General features: G+C 42.1%; 3 protein-coding genes and 1 long non-coding RNA gene across 6 annotated transcripts in view; 3 read left to right on the top strand and 1 right to left on the bottom strand.

Moving 5' to 3' along the window:
• Positions 1–2,883, top strand: part of LOC122983597 (tumor necrosis factor alpha-induced protein 2-like) — a 54,042-nt gene extending 51,159 nt beyond the window's left edge. Inside the window, exon 15 of the mRNA XM_044353516.1 lies at positions 152–2,883. Within this exon, the coding sequence (XP_044209451.1) occupies positions 152–443 (292 nt within the window). The 3' untranslated portion in view covers positions 444–2,883. The remainder of the gene's footprint in view (positions 1–151) is intronic.
• Positions 753–11,232, bottom strand: LOC122983600. The gene is made up of 2 exons (XR_006403740.1): positions 11,135–11,232; positions 753–865 (listed from the first exon to the last, which is right to left on the bottom strand). It is a non-coding gene; the product is annotated as an uncharacterized LOC122983600 (long non-coding RNA).
• Positions 6,176–13,421, top strand: LOC122983598 (zinc finger protein 708-like). 2 transcript variants are annotated; one of them, XM_044353517.1, is made up of 6 exons: positions 6,176–6,522; positions 7,658–7,874; positions 7,991–8,397; positions 9,868–9,925; positions 10,051–10,816; positions 12,469–13,421. In XM_044353517.1, exons 1-6 carry the CDS (start codon positions 6,379–6,381, stop codon positions 13,268–13,270), a joined length of 2,394 nt encoding a protein of 797 aa, XP_044209452.1. In that variant the 5' UTR covers positions 6,176–6,378; the 3' UTR covers positions 13,271–13,421. The 2 variants fall into 2 exon arrangements, with proteins under 2 accessions (XP_044209452.1, XP_044209453.1); XM_044353518.1 differs by having other exon boundaries at positions 7,991–8,398; positions 9,875–9,925.
• Positions 13,422–14,852: 1,431 nt separating this feature from the next.
• Positions 14,853–24,690, top strand: rnf168 (ring finger protein 168). Of its 2 annotated transcripts, none has more exons than XM_044354538.1 (8): positions 14,853–15,125; positions 16,058–16,333; positions 17,765–17,966; positions 18,190–18,260; positions 19,088–19,243; positions 19,454–19,545; positions 20,681–20,738; positions 21,986–24,690. In XM_044354538.1, exons 1-8 carry the CDS (start codon positions 14,985–14,987, stop codon positions 22,685–22,687), a joined length of 1,698 nt encoding a protein of 565 aa, XP_044210473.1. In that variant the 5' UTR covers positions 14,853–14,984; the 3' UTR covers positions 22,688–24,690. The 2 variants fall into 2 exon arrangements, with proteins under 2 accessions (XP_044210473.1, XP_044210470.1); XM_044354535.1 differs by having other exon boundaries at positions 14,854–15,140.
• The last annotated feature ends 16 nt before the right edge of the window (positions 24,691–24,706 follow it).

Here is a 24,706-nt window from a genome sequence, read left to right as displayed (position 1 = left end):
GTCTTTATTGAAGCTTTGTAATTATGACTTTAGTGTTTATTTGATGTGAACGCGGCGTTATTCTGAATTTCTTCTGTTCAGGTTCTGTGAAAACATGTCGAGTGACACCTCCTGTCTGTTCCTTCGTCTCTCTCTCTTTTTCTGTGTTCAGGAAGAAGCACGTGTCGGCCATTTTGAACATCCGGGGCATGACTCGGCAGGCGGAGCGCCAGGAGATCATCAACATCGTCAAAGACATCGAGAGCAGCGACGGCGGCGGCTCGGCTCGGCTGTCCCGGGACCGCGCCCTCTTCGCCGAGGTGCCGGTCACCTCTGAGGTCCACTGCCTGAACGTGGGCCTGAGCCGCATCGCCCTCACCGCCTCGTCCTGCTTCACTTCGCTGCGGCCGCGGCGACGCAAAACCCGGGCGCCGGTCCAGGAAAACTCTGACGACGTTCTCTGAACCGTCGAAGGTCTCGCCGCTCAAATCTTTATCTTCTCAAGACGCTCCTGACTGGAACTGAAACTGGATTTAACTGGGAGTCATAACTGGTTTGTTTGGATAAAAGCAGGCTGCTGCGGTGGTTTTTTTTATCAATTAACTGTTCGCTAAGCCCCTCCCCCCCCAACAGCAACTGTCCAATCACAGCTTAGCAACATGAACCAGTCACAGCAGGTGGAATGCATCAAACAGTGTGTTTATCTCTTCTAAGACAGACCTGTCAACTTTCCTGTTTCATAATTTCTCACATAAATCTCCAGTAATTTTACAGTCATACAGAATCCTAATTGGCCCAATCACTTTGTTCAAGCAGCCTCCTCCCTGTCGTCTTCTTCTTCTTCTTCTTTTTGACAAGTCACGATCAGTCAGCAAACAGCTGACACCTGCAAAAAAAAAGTGAAATATCTGTGTAAATTTTTAAACAGTTTGAAGATTATTTTCTCATTTCTGACAAAAAGAACGTCAGCAAACAGCCGATGTCTCCAAACATCACAATAAAAACACATTAGAGCTCAAATTAAAGCAAATTAAGTACGAAACAACAGTAATGGAGAGGGGCGGGGCTTAATGAACGGTCCGTTATTTTCTAGTTCTGAACAACCTGCGATTGCTTTCTGCCCGTCAGGCTGCTGCTCGTTTCCTTCTGGGAGTCTAAAGTTCGATATGTTGAAGGAAAGAGATGCTGATATAAGATTATATCTTAATCACTCTGATTCATTCGACTTTTAATGTCAAAGATCGAGTCTGATAGAACTAATCAGAGAAGAAGAAAAGAGGAAAGTGTCTGTGGTGCACGAGGAGTGACGGTGATAAAATCTGATCTTCTGTTGTTCAGCGTGTGTAGATATCAGATAGATGGATCATTCATCTACAGGATAAAACACACGTCAACATTGATCACTGAAACATTTATTTGAATTCACAAATTTCCTTTTTGAAACTGGAAATTTTCTTCTGTGTGGAATCAAAAATTAGGATTGAAAATAATTTATTCTGATTAAAACCTCGTAATTCATCACTATGTCTTGAACTCTCAGCAACGTAATGACTCATTTCAGGTTTAGTTAAACCTGCAGTTTCATTAATTGAACTTCATTTCTTTCAGCGATTGTTAGCTAACAACAACCGACGGTAACTGCTTCATAACCACAAATTCTCCTTTTTTACATTTCTGTTTCTACACCTGAAAAATACAAACATACAACATGTAAATCAGACTCTGAGTTGTTGGAAGGGGGATTTTCTTGTCTTTTGACGCTAGGCTAACAGTTTCCCCCCCGTACTTTCAGTCTTTGTGCTAAGCTAGGCTAAACATTGTGTTATTTTTATTGGACCTGATTGACAAATTCTGATAACACAAAGAGTAATTTCAGAGTGTTTGCGATGCTTAAAAATCATTTTACAGCTGTTTGTTTTGTAGTGTTGGAAAAGGATTTTTCGGGGCGTCATGTGACCTGCAGTTCCGACTGTGGCCACTAAACCTAAAAAAACCACCTCACAGCCCGGGACCGCTGTTGGAAATTATTTAATTTTGGTTTCAAACGTTGGTGTGGTCGAATGGATGTAAAATCACCTGTGAAATCTCACATTTCAGAAGAACTTTTTAACGTTCATGTTCACAACAGACTGAACCAAACAGGATCACGAATTATCAGAATTTTCTCGGTGTGATTTCCAGTGTTTGTTTGGTGTTTCTTCTTCTTCGTTTGAGGATCTTTTCTGCAGCGTTGGGGCTGCAAACTGTCCCACATTATTCCTGCAGGATGTCTGGACGTGGAACTAAAAGGCACTTTATACAGGATCGATTAAACAGAAACCGTCCTGTGTGCTGAGATGGACTGAAATGCATTATGGGACTGAGACCGATCAGATCAGATCAGATTAGATCATCAGGACTGCCTCGTATAGTTTCTGTCCTGCCGGGATCAATAAACTGAGAACTGAGCTCAGTTTGAAACGTCAGGACTCGGAGAAGCTTCATAAGAAAACCTGGAGAGTTTGTAGTTTTATTGTTGCACATGATAAAAGAAAAAAAAAATCAATCGAAGGTACTAGACGATGATCTGAGTCTCCATCATGCTGATTGTATTTAAAGCAGTGATTATACTTCAAGCTTTTGGTGTGATGAGGTTTATTATATATGTGGTGATACGGAGATAAATATATAGATTTATTATTTCTTTTTGGTGGTTGAATAATCCTCACCAGTGTTGATTCAAAGTGTCCGAACAGGTTAAAACTACAGTTTAGCTGTAGAAGAAGAAAAGAAGAGGGCTCACTCTGTTGACATTTGAGGGACAGAACTGCTCTTGTATTTTAACAGTTTGTTCTGCATCTTTTCACACCCGAACTTTAAATCTGTGGCTCATAAATAACATAAATAAAATAAATTTAAACACTTGTCAGTCATTTTTCCAAATAGTTTTTAGATACATTTCAGTTCATTTCTATTAAAAATCAACTTGCAGAGATGTTTAGTTTTTCTTTTTTTTTTGTGTAACAGATGTTGACGAACGCCGTCTTGGTGCATTCAAGGAGACTCGGACATTTGAAATCAGAAAATTACATTGTCCTTTCCAAAATTGATCAATATCTAAATTAGAGCTGCAACTAACAATTATTTTCATTATAGATTAATCTGTGATTCTTTTTTTGATTCATAGATTAATTGTTTTGTCTATAAAATGTCAATATTTCAATATAATATTGAAAAATGTCCATCACATTGTGACTGTGTCCTAGGAGACGACATCAGTTCTCTAGTTTTGTCTGAATAATGACACTGATATAAAACAGAGAAATTTTTTGGCATTTTTACTTAAAAATTTACTTAAACGATTAATCGATTACAAAAATAGTTGCCAATTAATTATCTGGTGATCAATAATCGACTAATGTTTGCAGCTCTAATCCTAATGATCAATAATACCAACAATAAGTTTTGTTTTCAGTAGTGATTCCAGCATCAGTGTTACATTAGTGTTAATATTAGTAAAACACGATCATACAGGACTTTATAGTACATTGTCAGGAGACACATAATACAAGATATTAATGTTAATAAATAAAACAACATTGTGCTTTATTATTAGACACAAACACAGACATAAGAAGCACATAAAACTCTATTTTCAGCCATTTCTTTACCAGAAAAATCAGATCAAAACCAAACTCTGTGGTCTCGCTCACATCTAACTCTCGGATTGACGGAGGGTCCCTGAATGCACCACCAAGGAGACGTTGATTAAACACTGATGAGAAACTTATCTGAACTCTGTCAGGTCTCTGCAGGTTGATTGTGTTTATTAGTGTTGATGCAAACAGAGAACTGACGTGCTTGTAATTATTATTTTTAATGTCGTCATCTTGAAGTTATTTTTAGTACATTAACAGTTATAAACAGAAGTTAATCAACCTGCCGTTTGGCTGTGACACAGATGTCAGTAATAAAGGTGCTGTTACTTAACTGTAGCTATATTTAGCACCAAATCAGAGTTAGCAAACAAATATAAAAGGAACAAAGGTTCCTTCAGGAACTATTTCTTAAAATAGAAAGAGTTCTTGATAAAACCATTTGCCTCCATAAGAAACAATAAGAGGAAATAAATAAGAGGAAACGACCTTTTGTTTTCTCGTGATAACAGGTTGATTACATGGATCTTATAATACATCCACGCTTGATTATCTCGTTATTTCCAGATAACAAAGCTCGTTTAGTCGAGAGAATGAACTCATTAACTCGTGATCTCCAGATAACAGCATTTAAAAAAAGAATTGCAAGCACGACCGCCTCTGGGCTTCCGTAGGTTTTCTTTCTTTCGCAGCTCATTTCACCTTTTTTTTTTCAGATTTACGGAGCAACAGAAGACTTTGAGAATCATCTTCATCACATCTGACTGTTTAATAAAAGACATGAACACACATTTGAATTAATAACAGCCTGAATGTTTTTTTTTGCTCCTCGACGGTGTTGAAAGTTTGTAACCTATGAAACTTCCTCAGATGTCGCCTTCATGAACGTCTCTCTCAGAAACACTCATCAGTTATTGATTAGGTGATTTGTATCAATGATCACACAGAAGACAGAAACTCTCTTCTTCATCTCTTCTCTCTGTTCTCCTCGTGTGTCGCTGTAAATGTTGATGTACAGAGATCAGCTGTAAATGACAATAAACACAATCAGATCACCGACCGACATTTATTTGTATCATAAAACAATCTCACTGGTAGGATTTCATTGATTTGGGTTTTTGTGATCTGACAGTAACATTGATCATTTCAGCTTGAGTCAATAAAAGGTTTTACATTTGATCGAATTTTAGTTTAATTTTACTTTTATTTGAACTCTCTGAGTTCTGCAGATATTTTGAACGTGTTTGCCTGAGTTTCTTACTCATATACAAAGTTTATCTATTTTATTTTAAATGTATTCACATTATTCATTTGCTGTTAAATGTGTCCACTAAATAAGAAACTAAGAACACTATATGGGAGGTTTTTTTCTTCTCTATGAAAACATTTTTCACACTCTGACACTTTGATTCAAATTAAAACAAAATTTACTTATATGGCAAAGACAGTAAAACATCTATATACATAAAATATAAGAAAGAAAATGAATATAAATATGATTTATGAATAACATTATATAAAACAACATATAGGCTGACAGTAACTCTCTAAAGGTGACACAGCTGAAGAAAAAACATCAAACATCACTCGTTGGTAGTGAAAATGTCCCCATCAGATGGTTCGTGGTGTTGTTGGACGGTGACGTGGTGACATCTGCTGGACGAAACCTGCTGTTACATTTGTCCAAACTCATAATGTCTGAGGTGAGTCACAGCTGTTGTTCTGTTGTTCTGTGTGTGACGTAATGAGACGGTGGTCATTCGCAGTGGTCGCTTAACCTTTTGGCTTTCATGATGCCAACATCACTATTCTCTGTTGATTTAGGTTTTGAAATGAGTTTTCTGTCCTCCGGTGGTCATAATGTATAACTGCACCTTTAAAGTAGACATACAGCTACACACTGTGACCACCGGAGGGCAGCGAACACGCATCATTATAAATAGTTTGGGAAGAAAGACGTCGTTTACTTCAACTGTAATCCCCCCACTCAGACAGCTTTGATTCATTTTATGATATTGTTGGACAAATTCTGAATATGTGAAGAAAAAAATTGTAAAATTGTAAAAAGGATTTTTCATGCAGGACTTTTACTAGTAATAGAATATTTGGATCTCACTGTTTCCTCCACCGCTGTCTAAAACATCGACCAATCCCACAGTTTCACTAAACTCCATAAACCATCGATAAGTTAAATTAATCATATGGATAGTCTAATCTACGAAATGCCCGATGTTCTCAAACAAAGGTAACTGGTTAACAGGAAAACCAGTTGATTTGTAACATTGGCGGGGAAAAGGAGGTGAATTATGACCCGTTTGGCTTTCCATATTTCTCACCGAGACACTACTGTGAGCGATATTTTTTTTCCCAGGATGGTGAAGTCATGACCCGTCTTACTCTGCTCCTCACTGGCTGACCCTGATACTCACACCCTAACCATGACCAGTCTCACTCCTCATGCCTAAACCTAACCAACACAACTAACGTAGCCAACGAGTACTAGCCAATCAGAGGCAGAGTAGGGCGGGTCATGACTTCACCATCCTGGGAAAAAAATACCGTTTATTGTGAAGGGTCTTCACAGTGACCCGGATGTAAACAGTGCAGCCATATTGGCAGAAACAGAGCAGATAACCATCCTGACTGATTGTTGTCAGACTTTCTCCCACACTCACAGACCCAGCTGGACTCTGGTCGGGTTAACGTGTTGGAATATTTTAACTTTCTTTCGTGCCAGCAGCGGTTAGTGGTTCGCGGGGCCGTCATGGGGCCGCTGGGTGACGACGCGGCGGCCGTAGAAACTTTCCGGCGTGAGACGGAGCTGATCCTGGAGGTGGCGGTGGAGTCCGCGGTGTCTGTCCTCCAGGACAGGCTCGGACAGGCGGGAGAGGACAGCGCGGAGAGGCGGGTGAGGACTACTGTTCGGATTAAAGTGAACTCTGTGTCTGAGAGCTCCGGAGGGAAATCCGCAATCACTTCCGTGTTTGCCGGAGAGCCGTTATCCCGCAAAGAGACAGAAACGCCACGAAAAAATAGATTTAAACTTAGAAATTACCTTAATCCTGTGATTAAACATAAGTTAACGAAACAGAATATATGAAGGTAACAGTTCTGATTACAGACGTTTCTTGTTGTACTGAAATAATCACTCTGGCGCCATGATGTATATTGACGTCATCCTCACGACAACAAACAGAAGCATTTTGTAAAACACACGAATGTATTTACCATAACTGAAAAAAAAAACATTTTATAACACTGTTAATTAGCTGTTAATAAACACACGGAGCATATTTACATAATATAACTTTAATAAACTGTATGGATAAAATGTTTGGAGAATCGCACAGTCAAGCTACGTTAATGAGAATGCTACACTTCCGGTGTGGATCCTTGACCGTCACAATAAAAGGGTTTGGGCCAATTCGTATAAAATGAAATTAAGAAATTTAAGGGTGCATTGTGTAGAATTTAGTGGCATCCATCAAATAGAATATAATATCTATAGATATTAGTGTATAATCACCTGAAAATAAGAATTGTTTCCTTTACCTTAGAATGAGCCTTTATATCTACATATGGAGCGGGCCCTCTTCCACGGAGCCCGCCATGTTGCATCACCATGTTTCTATGGTAGCCCAGAATGGACAAACCAAACACTGGCTCTAGAGAGTGTTAAAAAACACAAAAGGCCCCTTTAATTAGCTATTTGGCGATATAAAAAGGGGGGTGCGACGTCATGCAGCGGGACAGCTGAAGGGGCGTGTCTGACTCTGGCTCCAAGTGACGTCACAAAAGCAGGCAGCACCCAGAAAGGAGATATTTTGCATAGCGGCAGGAAGTGGAGATGCGTCGTCCATGTTTATATACAGTCGACGGGTGCAGTCTGCAACCTCACCACTAGGTGCCACTAAATCTTCCACACTGGTCCTTTAAAGAGCAGGTTAATAACAGGCATCAGGAACATGTATCCTCTCATCTAACAGTCATATTAGTATTTTATAGTTTATTTCATTCAGTTATTCACTTCCTTCTTCCCGCAGACTCAGCTGACCGCCGTCTTGGATGTGATGGCGAGGGAAGCTATCCGTAAAATCTGCAGAGTTTTCCGTGAGCTGTACGCGAGTTTAGCGAAGGAAAACGAAGCCTCGAAGAACAAAGTGAGACGTCTGGAGGTCGAACTGAGGTCGAAGGATCAGAGAACAACGTCTGCCGCTGAGAAGAGCGAGACGCAGACGCTCTACAAGATCAAACCATCAGGTCGGTTTAACGTCCGAGCTGAAGGGAAACTAAATAACCTGATCCTGCTTTCATCTCTGCCTGTATTTTATATATTTACCGTCTCGCTGTGTGTTGTGATGCTCTGAATGTTCCAGATGGACCCGCCCTCTCACTGGACATCAACCAATCAGCTGTTACCCCTGCTGCCCTCGCCATGGCCATCCTCAACTCCTCCAAATCCAGGCGCAAAGCTCGCCGCAGCCCTCAGGTGCCTCTAGTCATCATCAGCCAGCCGGTTCCTGCTCCAGTCACCAGCCAGACAAGCCCCGCCCCCCTGCCGCCGCCGCCGGAGACACCGGATCAAACCGCCACCGTGGCGACCTCTGAGGTGGAGTTAGACATTGTCCAGCTGTCGGATCCTGATGAACCCTCAGGAGATGTAATCCAGCTCTCCTCCGACATGACATCACTTCCTGTGGCTAATAAGCCGCCAGCGAGCGCGGCGGCAGGCGCATCGATGATGGACAGCGAAGACACGCCCACATCTGACGCAACAGCTGGTGTAAGTTTCTACCCAATCAAAACGCTGCAACAATTAATCAATTAATCGATTAGTTGAAAATTAACGAGCAGCTGTTTGATAATCTGAAGATGTTAATCAGACAAAATGAGACGTTTAAAGACGTCACAGTTAATAAATTATAAAAAGCTTTTAATTTATTATTTTATAGATCAAATGATTAATCACTGAATGGAGAAAATAACGGCAGATTAATCAATAATGAAACTAATCGTTAGTTGCAGCTCTAAACAAATCAAACAGCTTATTGAAGCTTTTCCTTTTATTGTTTTTATATTTAATCATATTTTAGTAAAAAGTCTCCGTTTGTTGATCAGCTGCTGTTTTAATTTGCTGTTAATACAAACGTCTCCATAAATTCACTAAATTAATTGATTATTTCTACTTTGCTGTTTTTTTTTTTTTCCCATCGTTACCAACTCAACACTTCCTGCACAGATGTTTCACATTAAAGGGACAGTTTGTATTTTTTTTGAAGTGGGGTCGTATGAGGAAGTTAATCCATCGTCAGTAGATTTGGGTCATAACGTCACGTCGTACAGACGACGACGACGTGCGCAGGAATACGGTTCTACGGTTGAGAAAATGTAAACCAGAAGGAAAAGAAAGAGCTGTCTGATGGTGAGATGAAAATATTCAAAGTATAAACACATAATATGTGATTTCAGCCGGCGTCTCAATCAAAACAATAACAACAGACGGAGTGTGATGACGGTGTGAAGCAGCAAGGGATCATGGGAGTTGTTGTCTTTGTTGTTAAATAACCAGCTTCACTGGGATAGGATTACTCCAGTGTTCGTCATTCAGGATGTTTTTACCCGCAGAGGTCTCCTCCTCTCCAGAACAAACAGACCCGGAGATTACAGATAAAAACACTGAATAAAACTGTTTCACCTAAAAAATCAGTGTTTCTCCGACGATGTTTGGTGACCACCGGACTTCCTGGAGGGGCTGTTAGCCGAGCTGCTGCTAACGTTTGTCCAGTTTATTTCTCTGATAACTTAAGATCCAGACGTCCAATGACAAAAATCCTTCTTCCGGCTAAAAGATATAGTTAAAAACCACCTAAATTTATCATGAAAATGTGTCTTAAAACTGAATAAAAGTCCATTTATAACAGTTTGTGTGGAACAACCACAATGCCGATGTATTATCTTGTATGTGTGTAAGTTACTCTTTGGTAGACGCCATTGTAGCGGACAAACACAGCGCCACCGTATGCATCTGGTGCGTGTTTACTCTTTGGTAGAGGAGGTATGACGTCATCGACAGGCGACCAAATGAAATACACAACTCAACAACATATATAACACAGGTCTAGTTGTTTTCTTCAGCTAAACGTCACTTTGCTGTTGAAGCCTCAAATGTTGATTCATTGTTCATCTCTCAGAAACAGACGGATTATTACAATAAAAGTCTGACAGCTCAGTTTTCTGTCTGTGTGTCTTTCAGGAGATGAAGATGAAGATGGAAACCGTCGAGGAGCAAACGGCCAGCGACAGTCAGCCAGGTGAGAGCTGACAAGACTCAACATTTCCTGTTTACATCAGCTGATGTTCATTATTTAAATGTTCCTCTAAAGTTCCAGACACAGCATCTCAGGATCTTTGTGTCTGCATGTTCTTCCTCTTGCAGCCGTCAGTGATGAAGAGTTGAAGGAGCAGGAGAGGAAGAGGAGGAGGGAGCTGTACAAAGAGAAGCGTTTCTTCTGCGAGCTGTGCAACAAAGGCTTCCATCAGAAACACCAGCTGAGCAAACACGTGTCCTGTCACCGCAAACCCTTCCCCTGCAGCTCCTGCGACAAAGGCTTCTACAAGGCCAAGACTCTGCAGAAACACCTGCTGTCTCACCAGCTGAGGGAGGCGCAGGAGAACGACCCCGACAAGCTGCTGCGCTGCGACCAGTGCGACCGCAAGTTCAGGCTCCTGCGGCAGCTCCGAGTCCACCAGGCGTCCCACCGGCTGGAGAAGACGCCTCTGCAGTGCCGCGCCTGCGAACGCACCTTCACCTCCGCCGGCGCGCTCCGCTACCACGAGGTGTCGCACGCCGAGGTCAAGCCGTTCATGTGCGACGTCTGCGGGAAAGGTTTCACCAGGAAGAAGAGCCTCCGCGAGCACCAGACCATCCACACGGGCGCCAGGCCGTACCCCTGCCAGACCTGCGGGAAGAGGTTCTCCACCGCCAGCAACCTGCGCGTCCACAAGAGGTCGCACTCGGAGGAGCGGCCGCACAAGTGCTCCGAGTGCGACAAGGCCTTCAAGTGTAAGATGGGTCTGCTGCAGCACCGGGTCGTCCACTCCGGAGAGAAACCCTTCGTGTGTCAGACCTGCGGACTGAGCTTCGGACTCAAGTACAACTTCCAGAGACACCTGCGCCTCCACAACGGAGAGAAACCCTTCAGGTGCTGCGTCAGGTTTCATCCCGTCTGTTTTTGTTTGCGGGGTCTGCGGTGGCAGGAAGTCGATGTGAAACTACAGATTAATACATTTAAACGCTGATCAGAAGCTAAAACTCACAGACAGGATTTCACAAGTGTGGAAAAGTTTATCACGACGATGTAAACACACGAATACGACGTTAAAGTTACAAAGTAATCCGTCAGGAATGTGCACCTGCGTGTATGCGATCGGCCGATGCGTCGGGTTTGCGTGGCGTCAGTTGCTGGACGTCGTGCGCGGTGGCGTCCTGCTGTGTTTTCAGTCTGAATGTGGCGTTTTACCTGCGTTGACTCTGTAATTCCCTCCATGCACAGGCAAACACAAGTGGCTTTTCGTGCAACTGGTTTATTTGTAGCTTTCTCTCCGAATCCACCGTGAAAACTACACACACACACACACACACACACACACGGTATAAAGACAAAGTTAGCGAAAATAAAAGCTTTTACAGCGTGTGGAAAACAGCTCAACAAAGTAAAATAAAGAGAAAAACAAGAATTACCTCGTTGGCTGCGTTCTGCAAATAAGGGAATTATCCTCGGTCCTTGAAGGCTCCTTAAACATTTCACAACCACTTAAACAGGTTGATATTTAGCATGTATCTCAGCTGGAGCACATGTGCATCTTTACCTGCCTCATTTCCTCCCTTCTCCCGTACGTCAGAACGGCACAACTGGCTTTTCTAAATAAAAGTGGCTGTTTCACAATAAAAGCTATCTTCTTAAAATAATACAAAACATCAAAGATAACTGAAATATATTGCAAATGACTCAAATGTATTCCATAAGACAAAACTGACATTACAAATTACAAACAACAGTTACAGACTCAGTTTTTACCAAGCAGAAACCTCTGAGGCTGTAAAATGAAGCCAAAAACTGCAGTTCCTTGAACGACCACTTGAGGCTCTAAAAGTGAGTCAATCCCCATAGACCCCCATGTTAAAATGTCCAACTTTACAGCAGAAATAAACATGTTTACAGTCTGGTACAAACAACGGTTTTGGTCTCTGTAGCTAATTTCCTCTTTCATGACAACTGTACGGGGGGTGAATTTTTTTATAACTCATCTGTTTAAATTTTATTAAGCCGTAAAGTTCTGCATAATGAAGGACATGGCTGCTTTGAGTGACAGGTCCGCCAGCCGCTAGGTGGCTTGTTTCCGCCTCTTTGCCAAATTTTTGATTGGCTGGGAGTTAGGCAGCGTCACGCACTGCCAAGATGGCGACGGCCGGAGCGGCTCACTTTGAGCTTCAAAACTGCTCTTCAGAAACCAACGAGTGACGTCACGGTAACGACGTCCATATTTTTATACAGTCTATGAGCTTAAAGTCAACAGACTTGTGCAGGAGAAGCTTAAACAAAGACTTAAAAACGGATCAACAGAATTACATGAAATAGAAATGAAGGATGATGATGATGAAGAAGAAAAAACCATCATGTATAACAATTATTTCTTGTTCCAGTTGTCAAACAGATGTTGAGCTTTAGTAGATGATGAGTTTCTCTTCAGTCTCAGTTCACAGCTGATTCACAATAATGTGAATCTAAAAGATCCGAGATGAATTTGTCTTCACTTCACTCCTTTAACTTCAACCTTCTGTCTTGTGTCTCAGGTGTGAGAAATGTGGAGAAGGGTTCACGGGGACCTGGGCTCTGAAGACTCACATGCTGGTTCATGGCGTGGAGAAACCCTTCATGTGTGACCTCTGCGGGAAGACGTTTTTCTACAACTGCCAGCTGCAGAAGCACCAGCAGCTGGTCCACGACAGCAAGGAGGACGGCGGCGGCGGCGGCGCGCGGGGAGAGACGAGGGGACACAAGCCGACGGGGGTCCGACCGTTCGTCTGCAAGATCTGCCTGAAGAGCTTCAGCAGCAGCTCCAGTCTGAGGAAGCACGAGAGGAGCCACGCGGAGAGCCAGGAGTTCACCTGCGACACCTGCAGCAGGTCCTTCCACCAGCGACACCTCTACCTCTACCACGTCCGGCAGCACGGCGGCGACCGGCCGCACGTCTGCGGCGTCTGCGAGAAGGGTTTCCTGCAGCTGTCGCAGCTGAAGCGCCACGAGATGCTGCACACCGGCGTCAAACCGCACAAGTGCGAACAGTGCGGGAAAGAGTTCAGGACGTCGCAGAACTACCACCGCCACCTGCTGGTGCACACCGGCGAGAAGCCGTACGAGTGCAGCGTGTGCAACAGGAAGTTCAGGCAGTCCAACCAGCTGAAGTCTCACATGCAGATCCACACCGGCGTCAAGCTGTACGCCTGTGAGCGCTGCGGACTCGGCTTCTCCGACTCCCGACAGCTCAAGAAACACACCTGCGGAGACGGTTTACAGAACTCGCTCGAGTCCGGCGGCAAACACAGGAAACAGAAGAACGTTTTCCCCTGGACGGACGGCTTCAGCAACCCGTGATTCACACCGAACACAGAGTTATAGAGCGGAACAGATCGATCAGACATGAGACTGAAGAGTTTTTCTCAACTTGTTGAAGGATTTTGTAATTATTTTTATTATGTAAAGAAAATCTGTGAAAAACAGAATAAAACTCGTCTTTATAATTTCACTGTGAGTTATTTCTCTGAATGATTTTGACTCGTTGACACGTTTTTCCTACAGCGCGTTTCACCATGTCAGTGTCATAATAAAGGACCGGCAGCTTCTGTCTGTCTACTCAGATACTTTTGGTTTAATGTGTCCGTGTTTGCAGATTTCTGCCTCCATCACAACACAACAACACAAGACTCACCGATACTCTGGATAATCTGCTCAACACGCACATGATGTGTTTTATTTAAAATAGGAACGTCTTTCAAGTGAAGAAGTACTTTATGAAAACTCTCCGCAGTGAGAAATATTAAACCAGTTTATATGAGAACAGACAGAACTGAACACAGGAACAGGAAGTCAGAAGTGGGCCAGAAACAGGCTGGAAAACCTCTGACCCATAAAGGCCTTAATTCAGCTGTATGATCTGAATCTTGTGTTATTTTGGCTCAATAAAAGCATCGCTGTCTCACCCTTTGAGCTGTATAATGATGTCATCAGTGAGATTAAATATGTCCTGTTCTGGTGAACATGAACCAACTTTGACCGTCCAAATTTAACCTTCAGAGTTTCATTTCATCATCAAGCAGGAAGAACAAAATGTTTAGATCACAGATGATAACTTCACACTTTAGCAACGTGTTAAAATACTGAATAACTCTCTCAGTCATGAACCAAATTTAGAGCAAACAGGATCCATAAATGATCTAAACAAAGATTGATCAGTAACCATGAACGATGTTGGAAAAACTATTCAAATCTGCAGTAAAAGCACCAATACAGCAATATAAAAATACTATGTATATACTATGTAGTTAAAGTTTTGCAGTAAAAGTAGTGGTTTGGTCCCTCTGACTGATATATTATTATATATGACATCATTGGATAATATAACAAGCTTTTAAAATACAACACATTGTTAAAGCCAAAATAGTGATTTTTCCCTCTAAACTTCTCACATGCTTTCATTTCAATAAATGTTCAAATGATCCAATATTTCAGCAAAAATCAAAGATTAGAGAAAAAGTCCAAAAACTGAAAACAGATTTGTGTATCAGAACTTTGTTTTTTCTTCTTTCCTCTCCCATTAATCATCTCACCACCCCTCAGATTTATCTGCTGACCCTTTGGAGGGGCCCGACCCCTAGGTTGGGAACCACTGGACTAAACTAGCTAACTGTATATAAAGTAGTGTAAACTAGCTCCACCTCCAGCAGCTACAACAGTAACATGCTGCTCTAACACTGATGCTTCACTATTAATAATCTAATGATGTCAAATCTTCATCTGAAAAGTAACTAAAGCTGTTAAATAAATGTAGTGGAGTGGAAGTATAAAGTAGCATCACGTGGAGATACTCGAGTAAAGTACAAGTACCTGGGTGTGTGTCTGTCCGCGGGACTGATGGATCATAAATCTGTAATTTACTGCAGTCCTGGAAGGCGGCGCACAGATTGCGCGGCGCATGCGCACTGCAGCCACAGTTGATTCTCGCGGGTCTCAGGGACCATGAAGCTCCGCGGTGCTGGATCAGTCAGAGCTGTCCTGCTGTTCTTGGTTCATAGACTAACTGGAGCAGGAAATGCTAACTGCTAGCCGCTCAGAGCAGAAGCAGTCCGGCCTGCCGCGGGTTCAGGTTAGCTCTGAGGTTGGTTCTGAGGTTAGCCGGCCAGCTAACGCAGCTTGTTTTGGTCCAGAAGCTAACTTTAGTATCAACGCCCAGGTGAGCGGATCTCAGGTGAGACACGTTTAACTGACAGTACTGACACCAGCAGTCATATATCTGTATCTTCATTTATCGTTGTTAAATTAATGAGATTGGACTTGAGTTGAGTTTTCATCCGGAGAAAGTCGACAGCGCCGTTAGCATTAGCAGCTAAAGCTGACCTGCTGAGGCCGGAGGCAGGAACATTACATATATGTTATATTATATACATGTTATTTTACTTTATGCTCTGTTTCAACTTTGTGTAGTTTGTATTTCTTTAAATACAAGTTTTAGTTTGCCTCCAGAAAGAGGATGTTTGATAACTGAGCAGGTGAAAGACCAAAATAAACACAAACGGTGTTATAATGAATTCTGTTACCGTCAGATTGTGACTGAAGAAGATACAAACATTATAATTCTACCCTGTACGGATGAGTTTAATTATACTATTACTTAATAATACTTATTGGTCCAATACTTTATCTATTTGGCACCAAATGTATTATTACATTCAGCAACTGTCTAAACTTATTAATAATTAAACTGAGCTAAAACCATCACATCACTGTATAACATAGAGTTATAACGATTAGTCGATTAATTAACTGATTCCAGCTTCTTAAATGTGAATATTTTCTGGTTTCTTTAGTCTTTATGACAGTAAACTGAATATTTTTGTGGACAAAACAAGATATTTGAGAACCTCAGTTTGACATTTTTCACCATTTTCTGACATTTTATGGATCAAACCACTAATTGATTAATCAACACATTAATCTATAATGACAATAATCTTAAGTCAAACTGGATTAAAACTGTCACATAACTATATAATATTAAGTCAATCAATTAGTCAGACTGGATAACCAAACTACCAGCAAGTCTAATCAATAGTTCAATCAGTTTAAAACACACAAATGTTCCCGACACTCTGGTTCCTCCTTCAGGCTGAGCTACTGAGTCCTCCCCGCAGCTCTGAGACCAGCCAGAGACGAGGAGGAGGAGGAGGAGGAGGAGGAGGAGGAGGAGGAGGAGGGAGGAGGAAGACGACGACGACGATGGCGCCGGTGTCCGACGTGGAGGTGGAGGTGTCCTCGGTGTCGGACAGGGGAGGGAGGGGGAGGAGAGCGGGGCCTCCGTCTCTGGACGACTGCCTGTGTCCGGTGTGTCTGGAGATCTTCTTGGAGCCGGTGACGCTTCCCTGCACGCACACCTTCTGCAAGGTGACGTCGCACGCCGCCGAAACACTCTGGTTCTTAGATTAAAAGCTGCTGAACAAATAAAACTTTATTATTAGAGTCAAAATGAGAATCAGGAAACATTTCTAACACAATCTGTTCTTTCTTCATACAGACACTAAAAACAATATTCACGCTGCAACAGTTAGTCGATCGATTGTTGATCAACTATTTTGATCATCTTTCTGTTTTTTAAAGAAAAAAATGTGACTTGAATGTGAATATTTTCGGGTTGTGGACAAAACAAGACGTCTGAGGACGTCGTCTTTCACCATTTTCTGACATTTTATGAACCAAACAACTAATCGATCAATGGAGAAAATGATTGACAGATGGATGGATGACGGCAGTAACTGTTAGTCGAGGCTCTGTGATCATTATCTGCTTTTATGAAACAACATATTTCTTTGGAACAACTGTGAAAAACGTTTAACTTGAGATAAAGGAGAACGAACACACAGTGAGTTCAGAGTGACGTCTTCATATGATTCATTTTACTATCAAATAATAAGACGTGAAGCTGAAAGCAGCTCATATTCAGCAAAAACGATGATGAAAATAGTTGCTGATGTAATTTTTTGATTAATCAGCTGGTTGTTGTAGCGGTCGCCTCTGACAAAAGATCAATATATAAATAATACAGAAACAAAGTGGTTTCATGTAGAATGATTGAATCAGTTATCAGTAACTTCATGTCTTAACTCAGTTATGAGTCTGGTTCTGACGGCCGAGAGGTTAAAGTTTGTTGTGCGTCGACTTCCTGTTATCAGTGTCAGCTGATATAAAGACGACGTCATGTCCTCTGAACGCAGGCTGGATCTGAGTTCAGTTAATCTGCAGATATTTTGATAACTGAATCATTTTTCAAGCAGAAATGCCAAATATTTAATTGACATTGTATTTGATTTATTGAACAGACATAAATGCACCAGAGTTAGCTTGAAGCTAAAAACAACAACAACAACACAAAGAACACACCATACAAAATACAACAGCACATCCACCCACAATGTCAATTAAAAACTAATAATGTAAACTAGTCTCAGTGGTCAAACAGCTGATTCGTCTTTAGTTGATTTTTTGCTGTTAAATGTGAGAATTAGTTGCTTTTCTTGGTCAAACTTCACTGTAAATGTAATATTTGTGGCTCATCTTGTGTTCTCAGATGAAAGGCAGATTATTGGATAATGAGAGTGATGGTTAGTTGCAGCTCTAGTTTGGACTCGACGTCTCTTTCTGTCTTTAACTAAGAGCAGCTGATTCTGGATGATACTGTGAACTTCAGAAACTCAGAAGCGTGTGTGATGTTTTGGTGAAAAGAGTGAAACTAACACTCAGGTGTGTGTGTGTGTGTGTGTGTGTGTGTGTGTGTGTGTGTGTGTGTGTGTGTGTGTGTGTGTGTGTGTGGGTCATCAGGGCTGTTTCCTGGAGTCGGTGGATAAAGCCACGCTGTGCTGTCCGATGTGCAGGAAGAGAGTTTCCACCTGGGCTCGACTCAACAGCCGCAGCAACACGCTGGTCAACGAGCGGCTGTGGAGGCAGATCCAGACCGCCTTCCCTCAGCAGTGTCAACGCCGCCTCAGCGGGCAGGACGCCGTCACCGAGGACGACCCGGGAGGTACCAACACACACACACACATCCCATAATACTGTCATCATCTGCATGTTGTCGGCCTGCTGTAAGGTGTTGACCTGCTCTGTGTGTGTGTGTGCGCGTGTGTGTGCGTGCGTGCGTGCATGTGTGCGTGCGTGCGTGCGTGCATGCGTGCGTGCGTGCGTGCGTGCGTGCGTGCGTGCGTGTGTGTGTGTGTGTGCATGTGCGTGTGTGTGTGTGTGTGTAGTCTCGGTGTGTTTTCCCAGAGTGAGTGAACCAGGTGAGCTGAGGAAGGAATATCAGGACCAGATCAGTAAAGTAAGTCCAGTCTGTGAAAATGTCTTGACTTCTCCTACAGGAAGTGTTGATTCATCATGTTAAACATCATGTTTATATTAAAGGTTCATTCTGCTCATTTTCTATATTTGTAGTTCTGTAGTCTGCTGGTCGGTTAGTTGGTCGATGTGCTCTGGTCCGACTAAATTCTCATTGGTCGAATAATCTCCGTGTTATTTTCATAAGGAGAAAAGTGCTACATCAACAGCTTTCCAGGATTAATCCATTATTTTCTGCGGCGGGAGGGACAGACTAACAAATTACCTGTGAAAACAACGGGGGTGTATTCAAAACACCCCCGTTGTTTTCACAACTTTGAACTCGCCCAATTTAATGGAGACTGCTGGGTCTAACTGAACTCAACGGTTACTGGATCAGTGTTTCTCCAGAATGACTCAGATAAACATGAGAAGCTTTTAACTTCCTGTTTTCTATTTATCTTTGTTATATGAGAGAGAAGAAGGTTCAATTAGAGGTTCGTTAGTGTCGCAGCTTAATGAATCCTGGTATTTTAAAGCCAGTTTAGACTGAAGATTCACAACGAGACGAGTTGAAACTGAAACCTGCCAGTTTACACCAGTAACCAGTAGATGAGTTTATATAGATGATAATATGAACGAGGTGCCGTTTCAACCAGCTGACGGTTTGTAACGGACTCAACCAGGAGACTTTGCTGCAAGCTGATTGGCTGTTGAAACAGGTGACGTGCTTTACGCTGAGTCGGGCCAGTTTAAACTGGACTTTGCAGACTGGGAACTGGGTCCAGTGTATCACTGGTTATCAGAGACCGGATGCTTGTTTGTCATCAGCTGACAGAGGAGAAGCGAGCGCTGGACGAGGAGGAGAGGAAGGCCAGCGAGGAGTACATCCAGAGACTGCTGGCTGAGGAAGAGGAGCTGCTGCAGGACGAGAGGAGGAGGCGTGAAGAAGACGAGAGGCTGGCCAGAACACTCAGCAACGAGCTGGTCAGTGTCTGTTGTTGTTGTTGTTGTTGGTTTCTGGATGAAGCCTTTTAGATTAAAGCTCATGTCCTCTGGCGCCTCCTGCAGGACAAACGTCAGGATGTTGTTTGTTCATGTTGTGGTTGTAATGAACCCTGCAGCCTCTAGAGGGCGTTTAAAGCCGTCACCGTTCTGACTCTGCATGTTGAGTTTTTACTCTTCTTCCTCCTGCAGAACTCTGCCTTCGTCTCTCAGGAAAACCTTCGTCCTGCTGACGTCACTCCGGCGAAGAAGAAGGAGAAAGTCAGCGCCGGACAGATCGAGAAGTAGGTCGACTTCAGGTCTTCATCTGAACCACTGAGTCTGTGTATCAATAAACTTCATCTATTGGCTTCAATTCTGTAACTTCTGATGTTCAGAAATGAGTTTAGTAAAGTTTTATTTTACAGGTTCTGTAATTTTAGACTCATTTTCTGAGTAATTTGCAGATATTTAATGATTAATTTTTAGGGCGTTTTACAGCGTTTTGGTGCAATTTGGTTCAAATGATAAGAAACAATTTTAAAAAGTTTGTTTAGTTGGTAATTTTTGTTTAACTGATATAAAAATATGTAGTTTTCAGGAGTTTTGTGTGTTAAACTACATTTTAGCTTATTAGGTTCTTTCTTAAAAACTCAATAACAAACAACCAAATGACAGAAACCTTCTAAAGTAGGGATGCACGATGTTGGATTTTTTGCCGATATCTGATATATGCACATATTTTTTTCCAGATGGCTGAGGAGACTATTATCGACTTCATAATCGGCAGAATTCACCGATGTTTCATTTTAGAGCTTTTATCGGCCGATACTGATGACGTGCTGATAATATCGTGAATCCCTACTTAAGAATTAACAACTTGTAGGAAATTATTCCAAAAACCAAACACGCTAATATGAGATTCAGCACATAAAACTACAGATTTTCTTTCAGGTAAATTCTCTCAAAATTGTTCTTTAAGAAATTCTGGGAAAAAAAAGTCAAAGTATGAACACAAATAGCTTTATAATAAATAACAACTTTTTTCTTATAATTTGTACCAAATGTCCTAAAAATTTTCCATTAAATGTCGGCATATTTCCAGGATATTATTCTAAAATCAGAGAAGCTGTTGACGTGTTTCTGTGAGACGCTGCTCTGATCTGAACACCAGAAACACTTCAGCATGTAGATTATTACAGTTCATCCTCTGAACTAACAGACGTTCACACTGAGAACACGACGAGAAGCGATATCAGACACCAAAACATAAAGATAATATATAGTTAAAAACATATTAAATTATAATTGAACTGAAGAACATTCACAGGAAAACACTGATGACGATAAATAAACATCATTTTAATGCTTTATATCTCTGAAGGTGATGATGATGATGATGATGATGATGTGGATGTGGTTTGTTTTTGTCGTCTTCAGGTTTTTGTGTCCTCTTCCGTCTAAAACGAGCTCAGACTGCAGCTTGATGGCGAACAAGGTCAGTTACCGATGATTCAACATGTCGGCAGCAGCTGAACTGATTCATCTTATATTCATATAAAATGATTTCCTCTGTGATCTGAATCAAACTTTAATGTTGAGTTGAGAGAAGAACTTTTAGACCTTAAAGGATTAACAACTAAAAACTGATTGCTACCATATTTTTATAAACATTATTCGTACAACACGGAACAAACACATCGTCAGTAAAGCTCCTCCAACTTCCCGTTTCTACAAAATAAAAGTCTGATCTTTGTTGTTTCTCAGTTTCTTCGTTGTCGTGATGATCTGATCAGGGCGGCTTTACTCGCTGCCGTCCTCCATGTTTATTTATTATTAACAGGTCAGAGAGTAATGTGTCATAATACACCCTCTGCTGGATCAGAAGGAAACTACTTCAAATGATGTTTATAGACATTTTGAACATTTAAAGCTATAATCTGTAATTATTCCACATTAAAATGTCTAAAAACAACTAGACCTGTGTTATATATGTTGTGTATTTCATTTGGTCGCCTGTCGATGACGTCATACCTCCTCTACCAAAGAGTAAACACGCACCAGATGCATACGGCGGCGCTGTGTTTGTCCGCTACAATGGCGTCTACCAAAGAGTAACTTACACACATACAAGATAATACATCGGCGTTGTGGTTGTTCCACACAAACTGTTATAAATGGACTTTTATTCAGTTTTAAGTCACATTTTCATGATAAATTTAGGTGGTTTTTAACTATATCTTTTAGCCGGAAGAAGGATTTTAGTCATTGGACGTCTGGATCTTAAGTTATCAGAGAAATAAACTGGACAAACGTTAGCAGCAGCTCGGCTAACAGCCCCTCCAGGAAGTCCGGTGGTCACCAAACATCGTCGGAGAAATATTGATTTTTTTTTTAGGTGAAACAGTTTTATTCAGTGTTTTTACCTGTAATCTCCGGGTCCGTTTGTTCTGGAGAGGAGGAGACCTCTGCTGGTAAAAACATCCTGAATGATGAACACTGGAGTAATCCTATCCTGCTGAAGCTGGTTATTTAACAACAAAGACAACAACTCCCATGATCCCTTGCTGCTTCACACCGTCATCACACTCCGTCTGTTGTTATTGTTTTGATTGAGACGCCTAGCGGCTGAAATCACATGTTGTGTGTTGAAACAAGTCGTTACAGCTCAAATATTAATTTTTTTCTTCACATTTGAATGAAAGTCAGAACTTTGTATAAAAAGTGTTGAACTTGTCGTTGCAGGAGAACATCCTCCTCTCTCAGGTGAAGCTGCCGGCCGAGCGCCCCCTCCCTAAACTGGACTACTACGGCGCCCAGACGCTCGGCTCCAGACTGGACGACCGTGACGTAGAGACGGACGCCTCAGAGCCGACGACTCTGCGTGCGACCTCTCTGTCAGCGTCTGTGGAGGAGCAGCGTCTCTGCAGGAGTCACCTCGGAGGAGACGCAGGAGCCTCCACAGCAAAGAGGAAGAGCTCGGAGGTCGAGGAGGAGGAGGAGGAGGAGGTGGTGATGGTCACTAAGCGAGGGTGTCCCTCCCTGCCCTCCACCACCTCCTCCTCCTCCTCCTCCTCCTCGCTGGAGGCGGGGGGTTCGGCTCTGCTGTGGATTGGTGAGCGGGAGGCGGAGCTGCTGAGCCGGCGGCAGCAGGAGGAGGAGGACCGGCAGCTGGCTCTGCTCCTGCAGAAGAAGCTGGACCAGGAGGAGCGGCAGCAAGCCACCAACAGGAGCAAAGGATCCGCCGACGCCTACCCGCTCCGACAGAACCGCCGAGGGAAGGCGACGCCCACCAGACCCCCCAAGACTACAAAGACCTCCAGCCCTTCCTCCCGCACCTCCTCACATCCCTCCGCTTCATCTGGGAAGACTCTAACAGCTCCCAGTTCCTCCAGCAGAGGCAGCAAACAGGCCACCCTGACTGAGATGTTCTCCAGCCTCAGCTGAACCCCCCCCCCCCCCCCCCCCCCCCGCCAGGACGCTCGCCTGCTAGTTTCAGTTCAGAGCTGCTTTATTCTCTGTTTTCTCTGCAGAAACAAACTTTGTTAATAAAAGTTGCTTTGAGAGAAGTTAAACAGAAATCTGCCGTCTACAACTCGGCTTTCATTCATTTTTTTCTTTTTCTTTGTCGCCAAAAGTATGTGGACAGCTGATCAGCCTCCACGCTTCTGGTTCTAGACTTTAAACCAGATGTTGGAGCCGAGCTGCAGAGATTCATCAGTGTGATGATGATGAGGAAAGCTGTTTCTTTCTTTATGGAGCTGCTTCGTGTCACATTGAAACAGGAACAGAGCTGCAACCATCAGTCGATGAATCGATTCGTTGCCAACTATTAAAATAACGATTTTGATAATCGATTAATTGTTTTGAGTCTTTTTGTTTTGTTTTGTTTTGATTCCAGCTTCTTAAATGTGAATATTTTCTGGTTTCTTTAGTCTCTGTGACAGTAAACTGAAGATCTTTGACATTTGATGACGTCACGTTGGGCTTCAGGAAACATTTTTCACCATTTTATTGACCAAACAACTAATCGATTAATCAGAATTGAAAGTAATTGTCAGTTGCAGCTCTGAACAGCAACAACAAACTGTTGACACAAAGCTGGAAGAATTATTGTCTAAAATCTCAGGAATACAGAAGACAAAAACAACAACAACAAAACAGCCAAACAAGAGCGTCCACATACTTTTGGCCATATAGTGTAAACGTCTCACTGGGTGCAGTTCTGCTGAATGTCCACCAGGAGGCTCCGGTTTATGTTTTTATCTTGTTGCATGTTGAGAAGCTGAAACAGTTCATATATTTTTTACCAAATAGTTTGAAGCTTCAGGATGTAAATAAGTTTTAAGAAAAGTTTCATTAGATTTTTTTTTTGTTCTGTTGTCTTCCTCCTCCTCTTCGTCCTCTCAGCTCTGACCTGTGTCGTTCCACTGGTGCCTTGTTTTTCTCTACAACTGGTTTAAACAGAGTGTGAAAGACTTTATGACTGACTTGTTTTTATATATTTTGGGAGAGAAAGTGAAGGTCAACACTTTGGGTCGGGAGTGAGACCTCCTCTGCTACTAATATCTCCACTACGCTGCCGTTCAGGGCCGATGACATCATCATCATCAACCAATGACCTGCTTCCTGTCAGCCTCAGCTGGACTAAACATCTCATTGTTTACATGTTCCCACCATTTCAGATGTTAGCGTGATACCAGAGTAGCTGCACATGTTAACATATATCAGATAAATGAAGACTGAAGTTGTTCATGTTAAAGGTTTAAATTCAACATAAAAACACCATCTGCAATAAATTTGGGTAAAATTATCTCAAAAGTTGGACTTTGGCTGAAATAAGTATTATTATTTTTTTATGTTTTCAGGTTTTATTTTGCAACAAATACGATTTATAAACGAGCTTTCAGAAAGAAACACTAATGTGAACAATTACAGTAACTCTGATGTGACACAACACTATAAGGACATCAGCTTCATTACATTTAATATGTAACGTTTAGCATTTAGCATGTGTCGACTAATTGATTAATTGCCAATTATTAAATGAGTCGCCAGTTTCCATGACAGTAAAGTGAATATGAAGACGTCGTCTTTTTCATCATTTTCTGTCATTTTCTGGTCCAAACATCTTTAATTAACGGATTAATGGATGATGACAGTAATAATCATTAGTGGCAGCGCTACATGTGTATGTACGTGTGAGGCTGATGGAGTCCAGCTGAGACTGATCACTGCTGATCCAGTCTGACCTGTTGTGTTGTTTTTTGGTTCTTGAGTTTTCTAAGAAATAAAAAGTGAACTCTGACAACTGTTCAGTTAGAGAAATATATCTGGAGAAGAAACGTTTTGTATCTGTAAAATTACAAACATCCAAATGTTCAAATGTTTGTTTCCCTTTAATGGATGAAAAAAATAAATCTTTTTCATATTTTTTTTGTCTAAAATCATCCGAATGGTTCATAT

Source organism: Thunnus albacares, chromosome 6 (genome assembly GCF_914725855.1).
Source record: "Thunnus albacares chromosome 6, fThuAlb1.1, whole genome shotgun sequence".
Taxonomy (NCBI): Eukaryota; Metazoa; Chordata; class Actinopteri; order Scombriformes; family Scombridae; genus Thunnus; species Thunnus albacares.
This window is presented reverse-complemented; position numbering and strand designations above follow the sequence as displayed.

What these genes read in the sequence shown, in the direction of transcription:
- LOC122983598 (XM_044353517.1), top strand. Translation starts at nt 6,379, where the DNA reads ATGGGGCCGCTGGGTGACGACGCGGCGGCCGTAGAAACTTTCCGGCGT. An exon ending in AGGACAGCGCGGAGAGGCGG is followed by an intron (nt 6,523 to 7,657) that starts GTGAGGACTACT and finishes TTCTTCCCGCAG; the next exon opens with ACTCAGCTGACCGCCGTCTT. An exon ending in CTACAAGATCAAACCATCAG is followed by an intron (nt 7,875 to 7,990) that starts GTCGGTTTAACG and finishes TGAATGTTCCAG; the next exon opens with ATGGACCCGCCCTCTCACTG.
- rnf168 (XM_044354535.1), top strand. Translation starts at nt 14,985, where the DNA reads ATGCTAACTGCTAGCCGCTCAGAGCAGAAGCAGTCCGGCCTGCCGCGG. An exon ending in CCCAGGTGAGCGGATCTCAG is followed by an intron (nt 15,141 to 16,057) that starts GTGAGACACGTT and finishes TTCCTCCTTCAG; the next exon opens with GCTGAGCTACTGAGTCCTCC. An exon ending in AGCGCCGGACAGATCGAGAA is followed by an intron (nt 19,546 to 20,680) that starts GTAGGTCGACTT and finishes TGTCGTCTTCAG; the next exon opens with GTTTTTGTGTCCTCTTCCGT.